Source organism: Tenebrio molitor, chromosome 1, assembly GCF_963966145.1.
Source record: "Tenebrio molitor chromosome 1, icTenMoli1.1, whole genome shotgun sequence".
Taxonomy (NCBI): domain Eukaryota; kingdom Metazoa; phylum Arthropoda; class Insecta; order Coleoptera; family Tenebrionidae; genus Tenebrio; species Tenebrio molitor.
Genome location: NC_091046.1, coordinates 17492533 through 17520024, shown reverse-complemented (window position 1 = coordinate 17520024; position 27492 = coordinate 17492533). Strand labels below are relative to the sequence as shown.

The 27492-nt window shown below is 33.0% G+C and overlaps 3 protein-coding genes across 5 annotated transcripts in view; 1 reads left to right on the top strand and 2 right to left on the bottom strand.

The window, feature by feature from the left end:
* Positions 1–5427: 5427 nt before the first annotated feature.
* LOC138141392 (nitric oxide synthase-interacting protein homolog) lies at positions 5428–20059 on the bottom strand. The gene is made up of 7 exons (XM_069062109.1): positions 19729–20059; positions 19455–19669; positions 14663–14772; positions 14414–14604; positions 14252–14360; positions 7349–7427; positions 5428–5579 (listed from the first exon to the last, which is right to left on the bottom strand). The coding sequence occupies exons 1-6, from the start codon at positions 19902–19904 to the stop codon at positions 7356–7358; spliced, it is 873 nt and encodes a 290-aa protein (XP_068918210.1). The 5' UTR covers positions 19905–20059; the 3' UTR covers positions 5428–5579; positions 7349–7355.
* Positions 20060–20102: 43 nt separating this feature from the next.
* On the top strand, positions 20103–23452 carry Cdk9 (Cyclin-dependent kinase 9). 2 transcript variants are annotated; one of them, XR_011163131.1, is made up of 7 exons: positions 20103–20241; positions 20320–20473; positions 20523–20607; positions 20658–21034; positions 21082–21349; positions 21523–21940; positions 21998–23452. XR_011163131.1 is itself a non-coding variant. In XM_069062107.1 (6 exons), exons 1-6 carry the CDS (start codon positions 20226–20228, stop codon positions 21814–21816), a joined length of 1194 nt encoding a protein of 397 aa, XP_068918208.1. In that variant the 5' UTR covers positions 20103–20225; the 3' UTR covers positions 21817–23452. The 2 variants fall into 2 exon arrangements, 1 of the variants encoding a protein (XP_068918208.1); XM_069062107.1 differs by having other exon boundaries at positions 21523–23452.
* The window catches only part of Atx-1 (Ataxin 1), a 59758-nt gene continuing 55011 nt past the window's right edge, over positions 22746–27492 (bottom strand). For both annotated transcript variants that reach the window (XM_069062106.1, XM_069062105.1), the window contains exon 4: positions 22746–25988. In XM_069062106.1, coding sequence (XP_068918207.1) covers positions 25557–25988 — 432 coding nt within the window. In that variant the 3' untranslated portion in view covers positions 22746–25556. The remainder of the gene's footprint in view (positions 25989–27492) is intronic.

The window sequence follows — 27492 nt, the reverse complement described above, 5'->3', positions numbered from 1 at the left end:
GAAAGAAAAAAGGAGAAATAGTGAGTGATAGAATTACTATGGAGGAATGGAGAAAGTACTTCAGTGAGTTGTTGGGGGGTGAGGAAAACAGACAAGAAAAGAAAAAGAGACAACACAGAGTGGGAGAAATAGAAGAGATAACAAGAGAAGAATTAGAGCAACAACTAAGAAAACTGAAAAGGAAAAAGGCACCGGGGAGGGACGGTATACAGAACGAATCGTGGATATATGGAACTGAAAGGGAAGTTGATAGGCTGTTAGAGATAATGAATGGAGTGTGGAAGGGAGAGGGCTTCCCCCAGGAGTGGAAGGAGGGGATAATATGCCCCATATATAAGAAAGGAGAAAAGGATACAGCCAGCAATTACAGGGGGATCACGCTCCTTAATACGGCATATAAGGTATACGCGATGATTGTGGAAGAAAGACTGATGAAGGAAATGAATGAGCGGGGTGCGTTACCAGACGGGCAGGCGGGATTTAGGAAAGGTAGAGGGACTATGGACAACGTATATATCTTGAATCATATAATAGGAAATGAGATAAAAAAGAGGGGTAGCAAGATATATGCATTTTTTGTAGACCTGAAGGCGGCTTTTGATAATGTGGAAAGAGACTTACTGTGGGAATACTTGAGAAAGAAAGGGATAAATGAGCATCTGGTAACAAAAATAGAAGAGATATATGAAGAGACGATAAGTAGAGTGAGAGTGGATGGAAGAGTGAGTGAATGTTTCAAGACGTATAAGGGAGTAAGACAAGGTTGCCCACTAAGCCCCAGCCTGTTTGCAGCGTTTATTGGAGATATAGAGGAGATGTTCAGGAAGGGGCAGGCAGGGGGGGGTCGTGGTGGGCAAAGAAAAAGTGTGGTCTTTGGCATACGCGGATGATTTGGTGGTGCTAGCGAGAGAGGAGAAAGGTATGAAAGGTCGATGAAAAGGCCCATACACAATGGCGTTAACGTTACGTCGATGTTAAAACGTTAATGTTAACATTAGATCTAGAAATTCAAAATTACATGTATTTCATTGTGGACCGTTCACAATGACGTTATGATGAAAATTAATGTTGCATAATATTGTTAACGTTAACGTTAGTTCTAGAAATGTTCTGGATTCTTAACGTTACATTCTAACATTAGCCAACGGAAATAATTTATAAAAAGTAATGAAATACATGTAATAAGATCTAACGTTAACATTAACGTTTTAACATCGACGTAACGTTAACGCCATTGTGAAAGGACTGTAAAGGACTTGGATACAAAGTTAACATAGTGGCATAAGAGAGAAGTTTGTTCTAAATGCTCGAAATGACTAAGTAAGCTCTGAATATTCATTTGTCAAAACAGTTTGATAATAATAATGTTGTTGTGGAAGAAAATTTCCAAAGACAATTTAGTGTTAACGTGTGGTGTGGCATTTTTGGAGATAGCATGGACTAGTGGGTTCCTTTTTTATTTATTATCAAACGAAATAAGCAACTTTCTGGATGAGATACCTACCATTAGCAGTGGTGAATAGATCGTGTTTCATCAGGACGGCACCATATCACATAATGCACGCATGAATTTTGTATTTTTAAATCATTTAAATCATTTTGGTGAACTATGAATGGGTGTTCATGGAGCTATTCGATGGCCCGCTAGATCCCCAGATTTAAATCCATTGGATTTCTTTATATTCATTCGAAACTTTCGAGACAATGTGTATTTGATCCCAGAAGGTACCCAAAAAGAGTTAAGAAAAAAGATAGTGCGAGTATGTCAGGAAAAACCGTGAAATTTTTTACTGAATGCAAAGGTGGGCATTTCTAGAAGATATCGACAGTGTCTGCAACAGCATTGAGGAAATTTTGAGCAACTAGAATAGATTTTGTATTGTTTACAAATCTGATTACATACTTAATTTTTGATTTTCAATTTTTTTCAATTAAAATTTTTTTTTTCTTTTAATGTACGAATATTCAGAAGAAGATTCTTTATAAGAACGAATAAAAAAATATATAGAGTGTAATTTGAAAAAAAAAGTTGGCTATCGTCTGTTAAAAAAATAGATGTCGAAAAAAATACCGAATAGAATAATAATGAAGTGTTTTTCGAACTATTTCATTTGATGTGTCATTTATTCAAATCGGATAAAGAATAAGTAAGATACAGCGTCAAAGGTTTATCGTCAGTCATCCTGTATATTACACTCCGTACGCTGATAGATCGCACGTTTTAAAATGCTAGTTCCAAAACATAACGCAGTGAAAAAGACTAAACTCTCCATCTCAACTGTTTCACGTTATGTAAAGTCCATTCAAAAATCAAAAAACCACCAACGTCGCATTTTCCTCGATAATTACTATCGGCAACGCTGGCTAGTGTTAAATTTGGTGACACTTGTAATTTTGAGGTTAAATGTTTATTAAGTGTCTTGTTTTTCTGGGCATGTTTAAGTAAAAATAATAAGAATCAATAAATAAATTAAACGTGGTGCTAATAAAACAATATGAACGAAATTCAAAGCTATTGAATTTTATTTTTAATCAACTAAATGTTATAATTTATAGTTACCAACATAGTATGAAAAATATCTACCTAGGGTTTTTTTAAATTTTACCAACCTAAAGCAACAGGTGGTGGTTTTTTGATTTTTGAATGGACTTTAGAAAACCATTACAGCCTTGCAGATTAATTCCCGCCACACCTGTTTCTGTGTCTGTCTTCTATCAAAAAACGTGCACTCTATCAGAGTACTTTGATTACTAAATTAAATCACATTATAAACGGTATCAAGTGGTCAGCGTAATTAGTATTTTTGGTTGCCTACAAAATAAATTCAGAAATAAACCTTATGTGACTTGTCCTTATAATATGTAATGTTATGTATATTATTTCGTTTTCCTCCACCACCCGACGGCACGGCAATTGTGCCGGAGTACATACACCATTATGGATGTTACTATAGATATACCTACTATAGTGCAGTGCTACTGCTAATCAACATAATTACCGGCTTCTCGCCTCCACATTTTGACTTTGTTGTGTTTTATTATGTTCTATGTCAATGTTAAGGAACTTCCTCACGATATGGCATGAGTATAATAATATACCTTTTTGAATTTCAACTACCAATGTGTTGCGGTAGGTACTATTCCAGTTGCTGAAATTATAAGTGGTAAAATCGATTTTTTTTCTAAACACCAAAGATTTCTCATAGCAACGGGCTTTTTGGGCTTTTTTTGACATTGTCGTTTATGCCAAACGTCAAGAAATAGGTTAGGTGGTAAATGTTAGTTGATATACGAATTTTGAGCAAGAGTTGTACTATTTTTTATTGTCTGCAACTGTATCTGTGTTATATTTATGTAAATTTGGAACAGCTATATCTAAAAGATATGCTTGCTTTTGTTGTTTATTATTTCAATTACAATTTTACGATTATTGTTGCTCACGCGTTCAATTATTTAAAAAATGCAACAACCTGGGAGCAGTGTTCGGTTGAATTACAACCTAAAATAGATTTATGTTCGACTGTGACAAATATAGATGGTTTATGACGTTATTTTGAGGCCATAAACTACCACTTTATCGGACTAGTCCGATAAACAAGACGGTAAGGTAAATTTGTATTTAATCGACTTACACACATAAATTGACATGAAAGTTGAAAGAATTATCATAGATGTCACTGTTATTTTTTTGTAATTTGAACAAATAATGCAGTCGAACATAAAATATTGTAGGCAACTCGTCCATAATGATGCTTTATTGGACTCTTCTATTTATGACCTCGCTCGCTCCTCCATAAACTCGACTCCTCCAATAAAGCATTACATTATGGACTTGTTACACAAATAGCTATTATTATGACAAATCACAATACTGCCAACTAAAATGTCAGATTTTCATAGATTGTCCGAATTTGAAACAATCGTGAATGGTATACACTGCGTTTTTTATTTCGCTGAACATACAACGTAAAATGGCTATGTTCAGTTCTAAAATGGACAAGTCAATGCATTTGAAATAGGCAACCAAACTTACAGATTCATGAAACCTATGTTCAGTAAAATAAAAAACTCATGGTATTTGCATTGACATGGTTTTTTTAAAGTTGAACATGCGGTTAATAGTGATGATGTTCAGCGAAATAAAATCCTCACTGTATGTACAGTTAATTTCAAAATTATTGAGTACACCTCAAATATCAAGAAGTCGATTTATTACAGTTTTTTCTGCATGTAAAGATGGCTTTTTGAAATTTGAGCGTCATATTTTTTATATAGGTTAGTAAGTTTGACAACATAAAATGTCGCTGATATTTTAGTACACTATAATATCGTCTATTTTATCCTCTGCACAGTGCTCTTCGCGATGTTATAGTCCTGGGCTACCCTCCGGATCGACCACCCTTCTTCTAATTTGGAAAGAATGAGCACTTTCGCGTTTTCGGTTAGATTAGGCATTTTATTTGTCAAAATTGACATTGATCATTGACAAAAAAATGTAAGTGCATTTCACACTGTAAAAAATTAGGTGTACTCTATAATTTTGAAATTAACTGTAGTAACGTGCGAGCGAATAAAAAACAATTGAGTTACCTGGATTGTGCTATTCTGATGCTTTGATTGGTTTAAACCACCATTTTCGCCTATTCTGATTTTTTTTATTCGATCGCACGGTAGAATATCAGGTTTTCATAAATGATTCATGCATCAGGTGTGCTGTGACTTCATGTATTTAAATGGACACACATCCTTGTTGTGACACGAATCATTTATGAAATCCCTGTTTATACACGACACTACATAGTTATTTATATAACTATGTAGTGTCGCAATATAAATACTTTCTACAGTTGACTCAAGTTGCAAAAAACCACTTGTTATTTGCAACAACATTTTTTTCATATTTTTGAACGAAATAAAGGCACAAAGGAACCAGAAAAGGCGGCCTTACACCAAGGCAACAATTGGCAACATGTTGCCTGCAACATTTTTTAGTAATGACCGGCAACATTATTAAAAAATGTTGCAGGCAACATGTTGCCAATTGTTGCCTTGGTGTAAGGCCGCCTTTACAATCACTCGTTGTCGTAGAGCATAATACTCGTATGTACATAGTACATATGCCGTATCTTTAAGACGAGTAAACAATAACTAGGTTTAGGTATATTCGTAAATAGCATCCACATACAGGGTGATTTACGAGGAATAATGAGCCCGACGGAATAGAAAATGCAACCCGCAATTCATCACGAGAAAAACCCGGACATTTACCGCTTCGATGTCCGGCTTTTTGTTGCAATGTATTGTGGGTTGCATTTTCTATTCCGTCGGGCTCATTATTCCTCGAAAATCACCCTGTATTAACTTAAATCAGTTTATTGCATCCAGGAAACGTTTTGGTTGTTGACCAGTGTTAAATAATTATTCTGATTGTTTATTTTGAATTACTTTTATTAAATTCAGAATTGCGAAACGAGAAAAAATACAAAAGTGAATGTAACAAATCTGTAGGGTTATCGATAGTTCGCTGTCCAAGTCATGCTGCGTCACATCCAAAAATCCAAAGTAAGCTGAGCAGAACCCTGAAATCTTTGTACTTAACCAAAACAAAACCCCCAAAAAAAACTATTTGAAAACCGCGGCAAATTAAAAAATTATGCGCGAAGCCTCAAATTATTAGCATTTTTTATTATTAGTATATACAGAGTGCTTCACGAGTAATAATGAGCGCAACGAAATTTGTGATACAGCCAACATTACATTTGTACCAATTTGTGGATTTAAAGATATATTTTAATTTTATTAAACACATTCGTCAAATTTAATCTAATTTATTATGTGCAATTGCTTAACTCAACAATCTTTGGTCGTATGGGGGTTATGTATTGTTGGTTGCATCACAAATTTTGCAAGGCTCATTTTACTCGTAAATCACCCTATAAAAAATACATTTTCGTGTTCGTTTCCTGGGATATACATATAACCGGGAAAGTGGTATATAACTAAATATAACACGTGTTCAATTGGAAAGTTCATACGAACACGAAACAGTAGTTTATTAACGAGTTCGTGTGTAAATTGGGCTTTTTTTGGCATGAGAGGGACAGTTTAAAACGCGAGTGAAACGAGCGTTTTAAAGGCCCACGAGTGCCAAAAAAGGGCCAATTTACACAAGAACGAGTTGAATACAAAATTTTTTTGTTCGACGAGCCCCTTAAAGGCTCAAAATCGCTTAAAATCTTTAAAACACAGAAGAAATTTCTCAAATTCTGACAGTGTCGAACAAAAAAATGTTATTCAATATTCGTGCGTTGTCAGTTTGCAGGTATTCGGCCTCTTTTGCAGCACTTGGCTGATGCCTCGTGCTTCCAATTTCGGCCTCATACCTGAAAAGTGATCTGACAGCGCTACTCATATGAAAATAACTATTATTTATTTATAGATACGGACTATTGCGGGCAAAAAAGTGGGACATCAATGTCATTGTCTTGACTTTTAATGTGCAATAACCCTTATCTGATTCTAACCCTACTTTGAATTGATTGATGTTGTCATTAAGTATTGTAGGTAATGATTGTAAGTAATCACGTAGTGAATATTTATTTAATGTTAAGTTCCCATCAAAATCTACCTTTATCAAAAGAAGAGGGCATTTGGAAAAGGAAAATAGGAGTATAAAATAAACTTTTAAACTGTCAGCTGGAATAGTGTCAAAAAACTGACAGAAATTTGATGTCCCACTTTTTTTGCCCGCAATAGGACATAACATGTTTAATTCAGTTTTCAAAAATATTTCTGTACATGAAGTACAGCGTGATCAACAATGACTGAGTCTGTTGGCAATGGAACAATTGAAAAATATTGGTGTTTTTCTGTTTCGTAATTGGCACTGACCGGATGTTTTAACTTGACACGACATTAAAAAAAAATTAGGTTATGTCGGATATGTTACATTAGGTGCGTTTTGTTGGGTCATCCAGACTGAACGGAATGCATCCCACCAACAAAACGGCTTAAAATTTTTGACAGTTTTGTCATAAAATCCCCACTTTCTAACATTCAAACCGACCATTCTATGTAGTTTAACGGAATGAAAAGTTTCGTCGGAGTCGGTTTTGTGCACCAATAAAACGGTCGTTCCACCATAAACCGATTCCGGTTATGTCCCAACAAAACGTACCTTATGTTTATGCCATTACAAAAATGACCCTTTGATGGTAAACGTCAAATTCGCCTGTCAACTCTGTCAAAGCTGACAACCGGAAATGCGTTTAAATTACAGTGGTACCAATATCATTCAAATTTTCATTGTTACCAACAGATTCAGTAATTCTTGATTACGTTGTATTACCGTGTTTTTATGCCTGGAGGGCCGGTCTCGCTTGTTTTGCTTCCAATTTAGTATTGGTCTGCGAATAGCCTGTACCTCCCTGAAATGTAAATTAATACATAGATATTATGAATCAGATAAGTACGTTTTTGCAATCTTGAATTAAAATACTGTCATTATAGTTGTCATTTTGAATTTTGAAACAGCCTTCTTTTTTTCACCCTACACAAAAAAACAGTATCGAATAGTAGTTTATTTGACGAGTTTGTATGTAAATTGGGCCTTTTTTGGCACGAGTGGGTCATTTTAAAACGCGAGTGAAACGAGAGTCAAGAAATGTATTTCAAATCATTGTGGGTTCGATTTGTGCTATTTTAATTCAAAATTGCAAAAAATGGCGTATAAAATTCGTAGTAAAATGAGTGTTTTTTCACATGTCGTATTGTCCAACTCGGCAAGTGAAAAAAACACATTCATTTTACTACTCATATTATAATGTACTATGTATTATGGTCAATTATTTATACAGGGTGATTCATCTTTTACCGCCGGTAGCAAAATGACCCTTAAGGATTGAGAAAAATTTATGAAATTTACAGATTTGATTTGTCGAAAAATTTACTTTCGGTCGGTATAATTTATTTCAAAAAAAGTTTTTTTTTTATGAGCAGATATTTATAAAAAGCTGTTTAAAAAAAAAAACATGTTTAAATTTTTGCATCAGAATGTGGCTAATGGCGTATAAAATCAACATCTGCAATCCGTTTCGAAAAATGTTTGATAGTTTTTGAATTAAATCGATTTTAACGGAAAAATTGCTTTTATTGGAACATACTCGTTGACTTTTAGTGTTGTAAATTTTCTTTAACAATGACTAGTGCGTTTATTTCAATAATACCATATGCTAAAATTAATTTAACATGGTAAAATTATGTGAAAATACCTGAGTGTGCATATACCACAAGGTTGAATAAATTAAACAACTAATAATTGTGAAAATGCCTTATGAAATGTGCCTTATGAATAATAAATTACGTCTGCAAAATATGAAAACGAAATTATAATTTTTAAGGTAAAAGATGAATCACCCTGTATACACTATTAAAAAATTGGGTGTCTAGGTAAATAAAAATCTGGTCAAAAATATGTACTATGGCGAACAATAAATTTAGGCCGGCCCGTCATTGGCTTGACATCAAAATGTGAAGCTGGCATTATGTTCAACTAACCCCATTTTCGATTTTTGTCATTCTTGTCATCGTGACAGCAATAATCAAAATTAAAATTGGGAAAAAAGCGTGCACCCGAGAGAAGTGCTACTACAAATCAGTTATGCTAGTGGGTCATGATCTGTAAGTTACGAAAAGGGCGAAGGACACGCCAAACAGCTTGAAAACCTTCAGTTTGACAAACTGACACATCAGTCATAATGACAATAAATGGTCGCTTGCATTGACTTTTTTGAAATGTCAGAAATTTGCCGGCCTAAATTTATTGTACGCCATAGTACATTCATGTTTAAATAAATCTGGGCCAACTTTTTTTTTTGGGTTTTAAATGTGACATCCTGTATGTTGTAATTTATGAAATCTCACAGCGGTCACTGTTTTTGTTTTTCATTTTGTGCTTTACTTTTGTTAAAAACCAGTTTTTTTTACTCAAAACAACGCAACATCTTGCGTCTGCCAATTTAGAATATCCAAACCGTAATTACAATTAAAGTAAAGTATCATTTATCACTGGACTACTACGTATGACTGCATGCATCATGCAGATACATGTGTGCGGTGTGGGGACTGCATGTCTAAATTGTCACGATGCACATGACGTTGTCACACATTTGATAGCATGGCAGTTAGTTGCTAACAGCTACCCCCGAAAACAACCCCAGGCCGCTATAGACACTCTGACTATCTAGCAGGTCGTGAGAGGAACTCTAGTTTAAACTACAGGGTGATCAACAATAACTGTTTCAGTTGGCAATAAAAAAAATTACATAAAATTTTCAAGACTGTGAATTGTACCTACTTCGGTTTGTTTTATTGACACAATTGACAGCTGGTATACATTTCATATTTTATTTCATACTGTCCGGTAGATGTTCGATTGCATCATCAATTTGAGTCCGGTAGGTGAGTTATAATAATATGAGAGCCGGAAAGTGTCATTTAGCAACACCTACCGGACTGTTTTCCTTTTATACATCAAATCTGACATTGAAGTGAAAAAGTCAAAAAATATTCGATCTAGAAAAACAATAGCAACGGCCGTTGCCACAGGAAAAAAGGTGATGCTATTTTCACAATATAATGTGATTTTTTAATTTTTGAAATAAAATGATGATGCACAAGAGACTTCCAGTATGAAATAAAATACATTACGATATACATCCGGTAGTACTTGTAACAGGTACTCGTTTAGACATTCTAGACTCGGCTCCTAACGTCGCCTCGTCCATAATGTCTAACTCGTACTGTTACAAGTAACCTACCGGACTTATAACGTAAATTACTATAAACGTATTGGTTTTTGTATTCTTTTATTAATAAAATGGTTTTCTCGTGGGAACATGACATAAAAGTCACCAAAAGTCACCAGAATTGATTGCCAACTCAATCAGTAATTGTTGTTCACACGGTATTAGGTTATGCGTTATGTCACTTTGTGGCATATTAAATGTTTCACTTTGGCTAACTATTCTTATTTTAAAAAATAAATAATTTCCACCTAGATATCTGTGCAATGCATTATGTGTTGCCTATTGCTAAACCGTAAGGCGGGAAGAGATAAAATGGGCATCCTGTACATACAGATGCGTCCTAAAAAACGCCGCAAGCCAAATAAACTACTATTAAAAACACTATAAGCACAACATAGAACTTTTTTTTAATCATTCAAGGTTAGTCAACTTTCTTTTTTCAAATAGCTTGGTATACCTTTTTATTTCGATTTTGAAAGAGATTATTTTTCTGAATCCAATGATATGCCACATGTTAGAATGCATTTAATAGTAACCGCGAAAATAAATACACAAAATAGCATTACATATTGGAAATTTTTTCTTCGAAAAAAATCAGGTATACTGTGAAAAACAATCCTAAACGCAATAACAATACTTTCTGAAGTTTTAAAAAATAATAATACTCGTATGACAGAACGTGTAATAAATTTTGCCGTTTAGAATTGTTTTCCATAGTACACCTGATTTCTTTCGAAGAATAATGCTATTTTATTTATTTATTTATTTATTTCATACTGTCCGGTAGGTGTTCGATTCCATCATCAATTTCAGTCCGGTAGGTGAGTTATAACAGTATCAGAGCCGGAAAGTGTCACTAAGCAACACCTACCGGACTGTTTTATTTTTATCCATCAAATCTGACAGTGAAAAGTCAAAAAATATTCAATCTAAAAAAACAATAGCAACGGCCGTTGCCACAGGAAAAAGGTGATGCTATTTTCACAGAATGTGATTTTTTAATTTTTGAAATAAAATTATGATGCACAAGAGACTTCCAGTATGAAATAATAGTTCTTTGTATCACAAGGCCAGAAACTGCACGTTTGCGAGCATGAGTACGGTTTGCAAATACGAGTCGATAGACGAGTATTGTAAGTACGAATGCTCGCAAAACAGTTTCTGGACGTGTGATACACAACATTTTTCGTGCCGACTTCTGCGGATTTTTGTTACATGTTACATGTTAAAGCACTTGTTTTAATAATTGGTATTAGGGACTTTTTTTGTGTTGGCAACACTTACATTTAAACATTTACATTTTAAAATCAACATCGCTCTTATTTCTTGACATTTATTAGATTTAATTAATTTGTTTTGTTTTTGACATTTTCCTGAAACATTTGTTGTAATAAATACACCAGCCCATATTCAAGAAGTGGCTCGAAACGTAATTTTAATTAATTAATTTTAGTTAAATATTGCTTCTTTGTATGTAGTTTGTACGTTGTTATAAATAGAAAAACATTTTTAACGAGCCATCCACAGAACAAACATTGACGTTTGATAGAATTCTGATAACAAATGCCAACCGAAACCGATGACAACTCAAAATCCCTACATTTAGCCGGACTAAGTCGGCAATGCATGTGTTTCTGGACGATTTCGAGATCTGTAATTTACCAAATTCCGGCCGGCGGCACGAAAAATAACGGGTGACTATTAAAATTTTCACTTGGAGTTGGCTTTGAACGAGTTTTTATTTTTTCTGTTACTTCAGACACACGCAAGAACGAACGACAAATGTCAGTCAGTACAATTGAAACATAACCAAATTAAGAGAAAAACGTTTATTGAAATGTCAAACTTGTCAGTGTCTAAGGTGCAACGGAAAACAAAGAATGATCCATAGCCAACCCTAAGTGAAAATTTTAATAGTCACCCGTTACATTACGGTATAGATCCGGTAGTACTTGTAACCTACCCGACTTATAACGTAAATTACTATTTCGCGGTTACTACTAAATGTATTTTAACATGTAGCATATTCTTGGATTCAGAAAAATAATCTCTTTCAAAATTGGAAAAAAAAAATGTACATACTCGTACCAAACTATTTGAAAAAACAAAGTTGACTATCATTTGACCTTGAATGAAATTTTGAAAAAAAAAATCTATGTTATGCTTATAGTGTTTTTTAAAGTGAATTATTCCAGTTTTTGTTTTATTTAAATCGAGCTATAAATAACGGAGATATGGCTTGCGGTGTTTTTTAGGACGCACCCTGTATACAGGATAGTCAAAACTATGGAATGGGCGGTTTATTTCGGTAAATATAAACTTTATAACAAAATGTCTTTAACAAAAGTTTTTTACTCATTATTCTCCATTTCTTACCCTACTCGTTGTTTTTGTGTGTCAACTCATTTCCATGGAAACGTAATTATTTTTTTTAATGGCAACCAAGTATTTTTTTTTTTGCTGATTTTGATTCCTTTTTTTCTTCAAATGACTTGATATTTGTTTACTATGCTTTAATAACAAAATTTTAGAGAAGATGCTCATAATACTTTATGCAATGAAATAAAACTTAACTCAAATACGTGTTTAAACGTCTATTACGAACCGTTAATAGACAAAATATATCGGGCCTTCAAATAAATATATATTTAGAGTAGGCGTAGGCGACATTCTAATTCTGTTAACAGTGTAAAGATAATTTTTGTAGGTAACCATTTATTCTCCGGAGTTTCACAGGTTGCATAGTAAGCTTTTCCCCAATTTCATATTGCCATATTCCGTGGAGGAAGAATAGGGAGAATGCACTACAAAAATTAAAAATATCTTCTAACCTAATTTTATTAATGTTGCAAACAATTGAATTTCCATAGGTTGCTCTAAATATATATTTATTTGAAGGCCTGTTATAAATCACATTTTTTAGAATTATTTTTTTTATGTTTAGATACAATTGTAATTTAATTAGGAATCAGAAAGCCCGTAGGGCAAATAAAGTATACTTACTACTGTACCGGGTGTCCACTCTCAAAGTCGAACATAGGCAATTAACACTGTGCATTCAGTTTATAGATATTATGCCATTATTTCGATACAAATTAATTACAAGAATTAAATTATAATATTAATAGTTATTTAATAAACTAGTTTGTTAATGAAGGCGATTAATAATCGAAACTGTTTAAAGCATGAACGATTGTAGCGAGTGAGTGCCTTTAATAGTTGAGATTATTAATCGTCCATTAACAAACGAGTTTATTACAAAATTTTTTCGTTGACCGCAAACTTTTTTTTTTGTGACAAAATTTCAAATTAAAGCCAAATCAAAACCACTTTAATCTTTTTCGATAAAGATGAGACCTTATAAAATACCTTCATCCTTTTTTTTTGTCCTCGGGGTAGGCCATTTTTAAATTTTTCAACACTTTCTATTCACTTTTCCACAAAGAGTGTCAGAAGACGTCAACTCCATTCACATTCAATTTCACGTAAAAATCACGGTTGCTAAGAAAACCTAGTTACCTTTGAAAAATATGACATGCGAATTATAACCAAAAAGGTCGGTTTTTGAAAAAGTGAATTCGTAATTGTGCAGTTATGGAGCTATAAAATATAGAAAACCCTGCTGCACTACCTGCTGCAATGTTGGTAAGTGCAAACAATGCATGTTCGAGGTTGTTTATACATCAAAACGTCAAAATCGCAAAAATCGTTGATTAATGAAAAATAGTGTATTAATGAGGTCCATTAATACACTATATTTTAGACAAAATAATTCATTAATATTGAAATTAACAAGCGGTCAACGGAAAAAGTAATTAACAGTTTAAGCAGTTTTTATTATAAATTCTTTGAAAAAATTACAAAGCACCTACCTTAGTTAATAATAAATCTAAATAATTGGCTGAATTTAAATTTCCCTTTATTACAAATGTTATTAAAAATCCCAGCCCAGATATGAATTTTTTGAGGAAATTTTGGCATGTCATAAAAATCCCCAAGTTTTAAGTTAGTATTTTAAAATAAAATAGCTGCTATTGCTATTGATACTATTACCTGTAAGTTCAATTGGCGAGCAGGAATCAGCAAAAACGTTCAATACAATGTTAATTGCCTATGTTCGAGTTTGAGAATGCACAGGCTGTATAAATCACAGCCTACTTTAATTCCGAATTTATTTGAAGACATGGTATAAACAAAACAAGATGTCAAAACTATCTCCTTAGTTAGGTATACCAATGTTCATTTTAGATTTTAAATGTATGTATGTGTTTTGTACATTTCAATAGAGCGGGTAGGTATTCTTCTAAATTGGCTTTGTTGATTGTTTGACATAATGGTTTGTCAAACATGTTGTTGTGTTGGATATGCATTTGCAAAATTCGTCAAAGCATTTTTGACAAGATTTTCATTTAACTACCTGATAAAAATATACTAAAAATTCTTACCCTCTGCATTACAATAATATCATTTTCTGATAACTTTACATTTGTAAGGGGGTGTATCCAGTCCTTTTTAATGATTTTTTCAACACATTCTAGTGTTACAACATCACCCCTACAATACAATGTATAATTTATTTATTAGGCAAATCATTAATTATTACTCACGTAGGTTTCAAAACTGCACATGGAACAGAATTACTTAAGATGTCATGTGTAACTGCACAAACATAACGATTTTCTTTAGTTATCAATGCCTTTTTATTATCTTGTTGATCAATATATGGCTTAAATTTAACATCAATTAAATCCTTCACTTTCAATGGTTTACCAGATACTGGACAAGGTATAATATTAACCTAAAATGTATTATGATCAATCTATTCTATCAACAAAATTTATGACAGTGACACCTACCGGTTTTTGAAAATTATTTCTTTCAACTGTTGGTGTTTTGGATGGAATCCAAAAACTAGGTAATTCTTTGTCATGACCAGTGGACATATTGGAAATTGAAGATGCTGCTTCTATTCAAAGGTACACATGTAAAAAATATTGTTACAAATTAGCTGCTGAATGATTTGTTAATCTACAGTTCAAATGTACGGGGTGATTCAAGTTTTACCGCCCGATCGAAAACACCCACTTCTAATCGATTTAAAATTCTCAAAAAATTCAGGAACGATTGTGTATCGCTGTAGAATAATTCTGTAAAAATTTCAAATTTTTTAATGAAACAGGTAAATAACATTTACCTGTTTCATTTGAAATATTCACTTTAATTCAATAACCGCTAAATTAATTTACATAATTTTTCACATTTAGGAAAAATTTGGTGTCATTGAAATCATGAAAACATCACAGGTTTTTGAAATATGTAAATGGATTTGATATTAAAGTGCAAGATGTAACTATGATTTATTATTAAATTGGGCGGTCAGTCGGTCACTTCCACAAAAGAGGTTGACGTGGGTTGTTTATGGTACCTTTTAGGGACTTAAGAATTACTACAAAAGTTGTCAACAGATGTTTACCAACAATGAGATTCATATTTATTTATAACACTGTAGTTGTAAATCTTGGTCATTTTTCGCTCTTAATGTTAAATTTGGAATATGTAATTCAAAAACTAATAATTTTCATTTGATGCGAGTTTCATAAATGTGTTCTTTGAATTAATTGTGAATTATGAGCCTGTACGAAAATAGTTATTTTCATATGAGTAGCGCTGTCAGATTACTATTCAGATATGAGACCGAAATTTGAAGCACGAGGTGTCAGCCGAGTGATGCAAAACAGGCTGAATACCTGAAAAGTGGCAGCGCACGAATATTGAATAACGTTTTTCGTGTTCATTTGGGCAAAGTCTTAAAAAACATTAATTAATTGTAAATTTTGAGGTTATCTTTGACAAATGTCAAGTTGGGTATACAACCGGGAAAGTTTATATATTTAGTTCTCGGTTATGTATCTCAGGAAACAAACATGAAAACATTTTTTTTACTCAAAATCGATTTTTTAAATTTTATGGCTCCGAATGAAGTGATAAAGAAAAATTGATTGCACACATTTTAAGCCTTATACCAAGGGAATGTAATCCTAAAGTTTCGCAATTTTTATTAATTTTTTAATAGGGTTTATCGTGCGAGCGGTAAAACTTGAATCACCCTGTACATCATACTATGTAAACTATAGGATCTTTAAGTAAATAAACCGAAAATGTGGTTAAACATTTTAAATTCATGAAGTCCAATTTATCTTAATTCCATCCCGAACGAGACGCTTCTAAAGAACGATCAAATTAATTTGTAATCGAGTTATCCATGAATCCGAAACCGTATGTCGTTACTTGAACTCCATGCTACAATAATCAAAGGGCGAAACACAGGTTAGATCTCGACATATCAGTCGCAAGACATACGGATTCAAATCCATGGATGACTCGATTACAAATTAATTTGATCGCTCGATAGAAGCGAAACATGAATTGCCGCAAAAACGCTTTAAAAACAGACTGTCACAAAACCTTACTCTTACTATTAATGAAATAGACGAAAAACACTTTAAATACACAGGGCCACAAAAACGTGTAAGAATACGATGAATGAAAACAAAAAACTTTTTACACCTTTTTTTGTGTTATAGTCTACTTTTTAATCAAAGAACCACGACCTGTTGATTTAGGTTTGTAAATATAAAATTTTACTAAATTTAGGGAATATAATGATATCTATTGGCTATACCAGCCAACGTCTGACATTTTTAATGTCCTTGAAAGTACGCAAACTCGCAGCTAAAATTTGAAAGTGTTATTAAAAATGTCTCGCAAAGTAAGACATTTATTAAACTTTCAAATTAGGTAGTTGTTATTAACTTTATTAACATGCTGCGCTACTAATATCTCTAATAACCTCAATTTTTATATGATGAGATTTTTCACCCTATGTCAAAAGTGTACAATGTTGTCAGCTCTATTTTAGGTGTAAATTGCGGTGTTGTGGTTCTTTGATTAAAAAATAAACTATATGTACTATTCTTCTTAACGTGATATCAGTGACGTACTTTTGTGCACGTGATTTTTACAATTGGTATGAAGATCCTAGAGTTTTAATATTCTGATGTATTTCAATTTCAGCCTGTATATAAGGTGTCATAACCTTAATCCTCAAATAAATGGAGTACATACTCCAGGGTTATTATCGTTGTCTGCGCTGATTTTCTCTACTTCTAGTCTGTGCAATAGAGCAAGGTCGTACGCCGGCCAAACTAAAAACGCTATGAGATGGCGCTATAAACTGAGGAAATGTAGGTCTCTGCAAAATTTTGACCCATCGTTGGAGGTAGATATTATTTTTTTCGGTCAAAATTATTCATAAAAACTGTTTTTACTGAGATGTTCTGCCATGAACTTTGATTTCTGACATTTTTGACGCGTTTATTTGACGTTTAATGTTAACAGCGAATGTGGAACACCTGTGGTGAAAACGACAAACCCCAATTTACAGTTTTCTGTAAGTCCCAGACCCACAGCGCCTCTAGTCTCACCAAAAACGTATTGCACAGACTATAATGAGATCAGCGCAGACAACGGTTATTATAAATGATTGTGCCATCGCAGTTGGCGTTGAAAACCCACACAAATTTTGATGTGCCGCCAGACTCGCAACGTTAGACAAACTAGTAGACAGATTTCCACTACCACCAGTATCGCCACCTATCTAGTAGTCTCACTCATGTTATGAGGGCACGCCAACTGCGATGGGACAATAATTTATAATAACCATGTACAGTTGCGGCCCCTACAAACTCACGACATTTTTACAATTTTTCCATAGTGTGAAACCTTCTTACGAGAGATAGGTTAGAATTATTGTCAAAATTCCGTAACATTTAAAAAAATGATTTGATAGATATTGTCAAGTAGACAATTAATTGACAAATGGACAAACCCAAATTACATTAGGAAGATCTTCATTTTCCGTTTTTTTTGCAACCAATTGTACCTAATTCTTGACGGTTTTGAGGCAAGATCTTATTATTAATTTCTTTGGCCATGATACCCCAAATATTTTCAATGGGGTTGTGGTGTGGGCTTCCCGCTGGCCAGTCTAATGTGGTTACTTCATTAGCTGGGGCAATTATCCTGTTGGAATACAAAATTATTTCCAAAAACGGGTAGAACTGAAGGTAATGGTGCTTGCTCCAGAATATCTCTATAAACTAAAGCTGTCAATCGTTCTTCCACTATAACACATATTCCCGTTCCACGGGAACTCACCCACCCCCAAACATTAATAGAAAAACGTCCACTGCGCTTAATTTTATCAACGTTTTGTTCAGAAAATCGTTCACCAACTGGTTTATAAACACAAACACGTCCATTACTGCATGATTGATTGATTGAAAAGTTTGTTCATCTGAAAAGACTACATTTTCCCAAAAGTTGACATTGTTTATATGTTGAAAGGCGAAACGTAGTCTTTCCTGTTTATTTGCTTCTGACAAAAATATCTTATTGACCGCACTTCGAATTCGTAGTTCACTCTCTTTTATTCTTTTTTGACTGGTTCTTATGGAATCGGGAAAATTGGTTTCTACTTTTGTTCTTATTGCGGCACTAAAAGAATTCTCCCTTAGAAAATTAACTAAACGCATATCTTCATCAAGGTTTGATATTCTCTGCCGCTCTCAAAGAGTTCACAACATTTTAAGATCCTCTTGTAAGATTAGCAAAATGCCTATGTTGTCACTTTCTTCTAATAATTCCAGTTTCCTCAATTTTTCGTTTTGTCAAAAGTATCAATGTTTATTTCATTTGCGATGTGCCTAAAGCTCATACCATTCTCTTTACCAACTTTTGTAGTTTGTTTAATTGAAGCATTTTAAAAATTGTGCACGTTTCTGATGGACAAAAAACTGACACTGACATTGCCATACTGGATAAAAGTCAAATTTACACATTACATTTTTTTTTTAATTTGGTAGAATGTGTCAAAAGTCGGTGTCTGAGTTTGTAGGGGCCGCAACTGTACATGTTTTGCATTTAACATACAAATATAATATAGTCTATACATGCAGTAGAACTCAGCTATATAAAGAATCTGGAAAACTCCTCGAAAATATCTATTAAACACATAATTATATTATCTGTTCCCTCGACATCCGCACTGTCAGGTTGACAGGCTGTGGGTAATATTTAAAATTCCTGTTATACTAAGTTGGTAATTTACATACAATAATGTTGCCATCTTGGAGAAGTATATGGGTCATTTATTTATTGCTGATGTTCCTCCTATAATTATTTTTCTTGCCCCATCAGATTCAGAATCAGAATTGGAGTTCTATTTAATTTATACTCAAAAGAAAAGTCAAAATTTTGATGTACGTACATTCAACCAATTTGGATCAAAAATGACACTGACAGTGCAGATGTCAGATGAACGGATAATATTTTCGAGTTATTATGACAGAGACCCTAACAGTTACATCAATAACTATTTATAGCTAGACTACTTTTGAACATACTAAAACAAATCATACAATTTGATAGAATTGCTAGTAAACAATCTCAATATAATATACACAAAACAAGTATACATTTATAATGATTATTAAACTAAACAAATATAAGGAACATATATTCTTCAGTGCCTTAATTATAACCGAGTTCCACTCTATACTTATTTTAAAATGAGCAAATTAAGTTTACCTTGTTTCCCACCACTTGATTTGCTTACAATACTATTTTCTCCTTTTAAAAATTGATCAACTTTTTTACTTGTCTCTGCAACAGCTTTATTAAAATTTACATCTGCTTCCTTTTTCTTCAGCCTTTCGTATTCTTTTAGTTTATGACTGTTTTCATTTTTTTTTGCTATTATATATTTTAAAATAGCTTCTTTATCAAATAAATATCCTTCTTTACTATAACAGAATTATTTATTTTTTACACATTGAGCATATTTCAATTACAAAGAACTCACGTTATTACTGGATTCTGACAAGGTTGCAATGAAAGACAGCAACAGTCAAAATCTTTTACAGAATCTTTACCTAGCCTTTGGGCATTAGTTCCATATCCAGAAGCTTGGGCATCTTTCTTCTTTTCATGGTAAGTATACACAGCTCCTGCTGTACAATTTCTTGCATGTCTGGTCATCCTGTTTTCAAACCCTTGGATTGTTTTTAATGGGTTGTTTACAATGTACTTTTACCAACTCTTTCTTTCTCAAAATTATTAAAAACGACCAAACAAACAACGTACACGCAACACAGGAGTGTAGGACCTTAACCTTAACAATAACATGACATCCACAGATGACATCTGTCAGCTCTCAGCTGTCTAGTGTGAGTGGCAACACTGATTTTCATTTCTAGTTTCTTTCATAGATTAAGAAGGTTTCTTTCTGTTAGTTGTTGTCTATGGTTGCTGTGTGGTTGTTTTGTGGTCTGCCTTGTTGTTTTTGTTTCTCCAAGAAACATGAGTAGAAATAATGGTATATCATCTTTAATAGATATTTAAAATTATATTGTTTATGCGTTTTTATGTGGATACACAAATGATTTTCGAAAAGAACCAAAAGTAGTTATGCAGAGCAGTAGCCATCCGCAATCCGTAATGATGAATATGCGCGAAAAAGAAAAATATATTGAAACTTTTAGTTTTCCATTCTGCGATGAATCAGACAAATATGAGAAAATTGCCAAAATTGGGCAAGGTACTTTTGGGTAAGTTCAAACAATTTAATTGAGGTTGAGTTGACATTCTGGAATTCAGGGAAGTGTTTAAAGCGAGGGATAAAAGTAATCCCAAAAAATTTGTTGCAATGAAAAAAGTATTAATGGATAATGAAAAAGAAGGGGTAAGTATATTATAATGATGCAAGATAGACAAATAATATGTTTGTTTCAGTTTCCAATAACAGCTTTGCGAGAGATTAGGATACTACAATTACTCAAACATGAAAATGTTGTTAACCTTATAGAAATATGCCAAACAAAAGCGTCACAGCGAAATAGATATAGATCGACTTTTTATTTAGTTTTTGACTTTTGCGAACATGACTTGGCAGGTTTACTATCAAATGTTCATGTTAAATTCAGTTTAGGAGAAATAAAAAAAGTGGTGCAGCAATTGTTTAATGGTCTATATTATATTCATAGTAATAAAATTCTGCATAGAGATATGAAAGCTGCTAATGTGTTAATAACAAAAAATGGTGTTTTAAAATTAGCAGATTTTGGTTTAGCTCGAGCTTTTAGTACCAACAAAAATGGATTGCCTAATAGGTATAACTTACAAAAATGTAATAAACTCACTACCAGATTCTTTTAAGGTTTACAAATCGTGTTGTGACTTTATGGTATAGACCTCCTGAACTCTTATTAGGAGAAAGAAATTATGGACCCCCAGTTGATCTTTGGGGGGCTGGCTGTATTATGGCTGAAATGTGGACTAGATCACCTATTATGCAAGGCAATAGTGAGCAGCAACAGTTAACATTAATTTCACAGCTATGTGGAACTATATGCCCACAAGTTTGGCCTGGTGTGGAAAACTTAGAACTCTATAAAAAAATGGAACTTCCAGTCCAGAAAAGAAAGGTAAAGTTACTTAATTTTATCATTTTATGGTATAATTTTAGTGCACATTGTTAAAAAAAAGTAGTTTTTACAAATTTAATAGAAATCACTTAAAAAGAATGCCACCTTCAAATTTATAAATTTAATAGAACATACAATGGAATTGGGTTTTAATCTAAAACTCACTTTACAAGGTAAAAGAAAGATTGAAACACTACATGAAAGATCCATACGCCTGTGATTTACTCGACAAACTTCTGGTGCTTGATCCTTCTAAACGAGCTGATGCAGATACTGCTTTAAATCATGATTTCTTCTGGACTGATCCAATGCCATGTGATTTGGGTAAAATGTTAGCTAACCATACTCAAAGTATGTTTGAGTTTTTGGCCCCACCAAGAAGACCAACACAGATGAGGCATCATTCACTACCTAGACCAACTACTTCGGCTGTGCAAGATAGTGGATATCAAGACAGAGTTTTTTAGTTATAAATTGAAATGCTGCAGAGGATATTCCTAGTTATAAGGTTTTGATAACTACACATGCTGTAATATGTCTAGAGATCAAATTTAAAGTTATGAAAAACCAACCTACATCAGATGAAAAATCGTATGTCTCTTAACAGCCCCAACTTGTCTTCTCCACGTAATCTTTAAATTATTGTAGGAATATGTTGAATGTGAGAATGTGGAGGTACAGAATCCTGAATTATGAGAAATATAAAATTTATTTTATGACTGTATATGCGAAATTACTTAATTGTTGGTGATGATTTGTATCAGTAAAAATTAAATTAAGTAGTATTGTGTTTTTAATGTGTAACGATATTAAAACAAACGAACATAAGAAAATAATTTGCAATGATATCATGTCATAGTTTGGGATATTTTTTCACGTTTTAATACAGTATTTTGAAGAAATTTTTATGTACCTACTGTATATTCAAATAAATAACTATTAATTACTCACAAGATGCAAAATAAAAATCAGTTATATAGTGATTCATACAGCTTTAAGTGTTATTTTAGTGGTTTAAATCCGTTTTCAGTGGCCATGACAAAAGTGCTTTTGATCTTCGAACAGTTTTAGAAACACTTTTTAAAATGACGGTTTTCTTTTTGATGGTTTATTTTAAATTAACATGACGTCTTATTGTGGAGTATTTTCGAATGTTCATAAAATTATTCGGTAAAAACACATGTAGTAACATTGCCCCTTTCCTTCAGGGATACCAAAATGTCTGAAATTTATGTTACTGAAATGCACAACTGCACATCTATTGCTTATTTTTTAAATTATCTGGCACTTTCCACAATCATCGATTTAAAATGAACTTTTTACCGATAATAGTTGTTTCACAAAACCATTAACTGATAGTTTTTTTTTGTACACTTGGATTAAAAAAAAATCTTAGTACATATTATATATTTTATTGGTTTGACTGCACTGCCATCCGGCCTTACAATTCAACAACATGGCACACTGTACATGTATCTGTAAAATAATATATATGTATCTGTACATATCTGTTAGCTTGTTTCATAGATCCTCTACATAGGTAAATAACATTCTTGAAGGAGAAACCTTCGTTCAAGGCACTTCAATAATCATTGTCTTCTCTTCAATTTATATTTCTGGTTCCTAATCATTTAATTTTTTAAATTAATACAATAACATTATAACTCTGTTGCTAATTTACTTGAGCTTGCCGAATTTTTAAGCGCGTTGTTCAGTTACGAATTGGGTTGAATAAACAATGACTGAAAATATGTGCCAGTACAATACATACGTGCGTTGCAATGTTTCTGAAATTTTAAATATCCAGTAAAGTAAAAACTGAACAACTTGCCGTAAATAACTCAAATAAATTTTTGGCAAAAAGAATTGATTGATAAAGAATAAAATGAATCAATAATTTATAACAATAACCATTATTATGGAATACTGATTATGAAATCGCAGAGAAATTTTGAAGGCAAATATCACAGAATGCCCAACAAATTACACATTAAATCACATATACTGCAGAGGACGCCAAACGTAACAAACAACTACAATTTGTCAATGTTAATATTTATATCATTTGTATTTACAACAATGAATAAAATTGATTTTTTTAGTCATGGTAATTACTTTCCAAACATTTTATTTGTTCTTATTATCTATTTCTTAATTTTCATTTAACAATTGTACAACAATGCAAATAATAATTTAACGCCCTCGACTTTGCTAAATTAACTTAATTTAAATTTAATTTATCAAAGACATTCTGTATTTACACATATAATAGCAATTCTCGTTACCAAATACCAAATATAACGTATTGTAATTATTTAAATCTTTTGAATTACAAGCAGCTGAAGATATAAATCCTCAATATAGAAAAAAGCACAGAGTGAGGTATATGTTACGATAATCTAATAATAACGCACAATTCACACTTGTAATAATAATTACGACCTTTAAGATAAAGACATGGAGGGAAGTGTCGTTCATTCCACATACTTTACTGTATCACAGCCAAGAATTCACATGGAAATCAATATAAACAACATTAAAAAGCAATAAGGTTTGATTCCTCTCACTCAAGATAATCAATTGTTATTTTTCAATACTCTAGAGTAAAAATTTACATAAGTAACGAACGCTAGGTACATGTAATCAGCAATAGCGTCAAATTCCATCAAACATGATAATCGTACACTAAATCATCAAGTTTTTCAACTATAGGAACATTTGGCGTTATTGCTTCACATCAGTTCGTGCATAATCATTTCATGAAAATTCATAGTAAATAAAATACAGATCTTTATGAACAACATTAAAAGCAGTTCTATCACACAACTCATTTTGAGATCGACAGTAGCAGTTTTCCTTACTACCATAGTCCTCTACGTATTCAGAACTTCCATTTATATCAACTGTTCTTGTCAGTACATATCACTCTTTTATAATACTCCAGTTCATAATCGGCACAGTGACGTATGTTACATCCTGCCCTGTCTTATATTGTCATGAGAAATTATAATTGTTTTAGATAATTCCATTGCACCAGCACAGTTAATTGAGGATTTACGTTGTTTGTACTTGGGTACACTCTGTAGATACAATAGTGCAAAACAACAAATACCCCAAGGATGAACTTGCTAATTTTGAAAGAACCCTTTTTCCCAACGTATTAAGGTCGAACGTACATTAAGCTTTTATAAGATTTGACTGAAATATTGACTTATTGGCTCACCAAAAGACAAAGTTTGATCGTCAGTTTTGGTAAGTTCAACATCTTGTTGGCGATCTAGTTAAGAGAGCAATATTCAATTTGCTGGATGTTATATAGAAAACTTTCAACCCAATTACGGCATGCAATTTTATCACTATCAATTTTTTACCCCTTTCATTACGCAGTTGTTATCAATGCAAAGGTCTGGTACATGTACTACCAGGCGTCTTGAAAGGGTTAATTTAATTCATTAAACACTTATTTTTAAAAACCCAGTTAGTAGAGTGATGAGAATTATGTAAATTGTGAACGAAACACAACAATTACTACAACAAAACTGTGAACCGTCAGTTCACATAGGTTTTAGAGATAATCTCAATAAAAGATTCATAATTTATGTTTACAATTGATCATAAAACTTTATACAAAACATCATCAAAAACAAATTTATGTTAGTTATTTATAAATGGCTACGTGTTGGAACTTTTTGAAAGTAAGTCCTGTTATTGGCCACTTTTCAGTTGTAACAATACCGTTTCTAGCAAAAAACCCACCACACACAGAAGTTACTCTCAAAATTAAGACATGTTTAACAACTGTTAAACAAAACAAACAATTGTAGGACGTTCCAGTACACCAAACACAGCAAAACATCTTTTTAGTTCATTAGATTATTTATATTGCATGTAAGTGCACGATATTAACTGTTATTTTAATCTTAATACACATCAGGTAGTGTACGTACACAAAGCCAACACAGGGTTTTCTTCAAATTGTAAAAGTAAAATTTGCATGAAGCAATTGGGATTGTCCTGGTTGTGTTTAATGGGTTATTTCAACATGAGCTAACAAGGCGGGATAATATCATCTCAGAAGCAAGAATAGATCAATATGAAACTGATCTAGGTTTTAAACAATATTAAAAAACAGTCTACTCCACGGTGAATTAATTAATCAGTTCTGTTTATACACAATCACCTTGCAGTACCCTAAAATAACAAAGTTTCATTCTATTCTATGCCTTCTCATCGAACGCTGTTCTTCATCATCACAGATTTGATCAGGGGCGGATCTTTTTCTTACTGATAAAGTATTATCAGGAGACGTCTGCGGCGGATGGCTTGAACTGTGCAAATTTATAGGTTGCATTTGACTATTAGTTGATTGGTCGGTTTCGCGCGGCATCTTCGGTACACTGTCCATGGACAACTGTCGCACTGTCATTGCCGTACTGGTTGCTGTCGTCATGATGGTCGTACTGCGGATCGACGAAGGTGTACCGAAGTGCTCTCTTGGCGTCAAGGAGATAAGAATATCGCCCACCTGCAGCCGATGCACTTTCAATCGATAGCACTGTTGGGTTCGTTCAGGACAACACGATGCCCATCCCTGACCAAATACGAAAAATGGATGTTCCATCGTAGACTCCACCTCCACCTACAAAAATGAGATGTTAACGTGACAGCCACAAAAAATGTATCCAAAAACTGACGGACACCGTTTGTCACTGCAGAAGCAACAATTCGTTAATGATAAAAAACAACGATAAATTGTCTTTATTAAATCGATTCGTGCGGGAATATGACATGGCGAAGTCTACCTACGAGTTACCCTACTCCATCACGTCCAATTCCAAATGCTAACAGCAAAAAACTAATTAATAATTTAACAGTTCAAAATTTATTACATTCTAATATGAACTACGGCTTGCAAAATAAATGACCAGTTAACAATTTTGAAAAGTTGTATTACTGAGTGTTGAAAATATGTTTTCGGGGTATGAATTCTGCATTTTGACTGCGTAAAATACAAAAAATCCGATGAATCGCCATTTTGAAGACTTAAAATTGTGTAAAATAAAAATTTTCTTCAAAGAATCCACAGTGTTATCAAGTGTTCAGTGTTATTTATTATACAGAAAAATACCTACATAAAGAGATCTTCGACCTTCCAATTTAATTTATTTATATAGTCCCTTATGTGATCGTGCTTACGTAGTCTGTAAATTTGGGAGCAACAGTTATTTTGCACTTTCTGAATTCGAATTTTATTCAATGAATCAAGGTATGTTTCAACAGGAACACAATAATTAAAGTCAGACACTAAGGATTCAGATAATTGCTTTCTGAATTTGCAGGTTCAATATACATACTTGAATTATCAGACACCACTTCGTAGTATAAAAATTGTTAGCATTAATATTAAATTATCTAATTAACGATTAATCTAAATGTTAGATCCAGAGCAATGATCAAAGCAATCATTTGTAAAACAGGCACAACACAAACAACATTATGCGTACGGAGATTGTGCAAGAACAATTTTTGAATGTTGGAGTGTGGTTCCATCTTTATTTAAGAATTCATGTTTGGTGCTCGTTAATGAAGCGAAATTTACTGCACGGCATTTGGGTTAACGCTAATAATACTGTTCTAAATATCAAATCAATTAATATACATAATAAGTAATTCTCGTATTTATTTATAACAATCAATAAATTGATATTTTTCATTATTTAGAAATATTATTTACTCAGCAGTTTGTGCACAAAATAATGCACACTTAGCGACATCTAGGAATGGACGTCGATATCATTAGTTTGTCAGCGAGTACATATTTATAATACATGAATTCAGGTTTTCAATAATGTTGTAAAAATGTATAAATAATGACGAATCTGCATCCATCACTACAACAACATTCCATTGAGTGGAAGATATAAAACGTGCTGTGGAAGCCTCCGGCAAGGTCGCTGATCTTTTTGAACGCATCTGAACCCGAACAACTTTCCGTTTACGAAGTTGACAGTACCACTTGGAGAGTGGCCTCATGTTTATTCGTAATAAATTCGAATGATCGTTATTCGCTGATAAATAAATGAGGTTCGAGGTGGAGAAATTCGATTCGGCGCCAGCTGCTATTGAGGAATATGAGAAGAGAG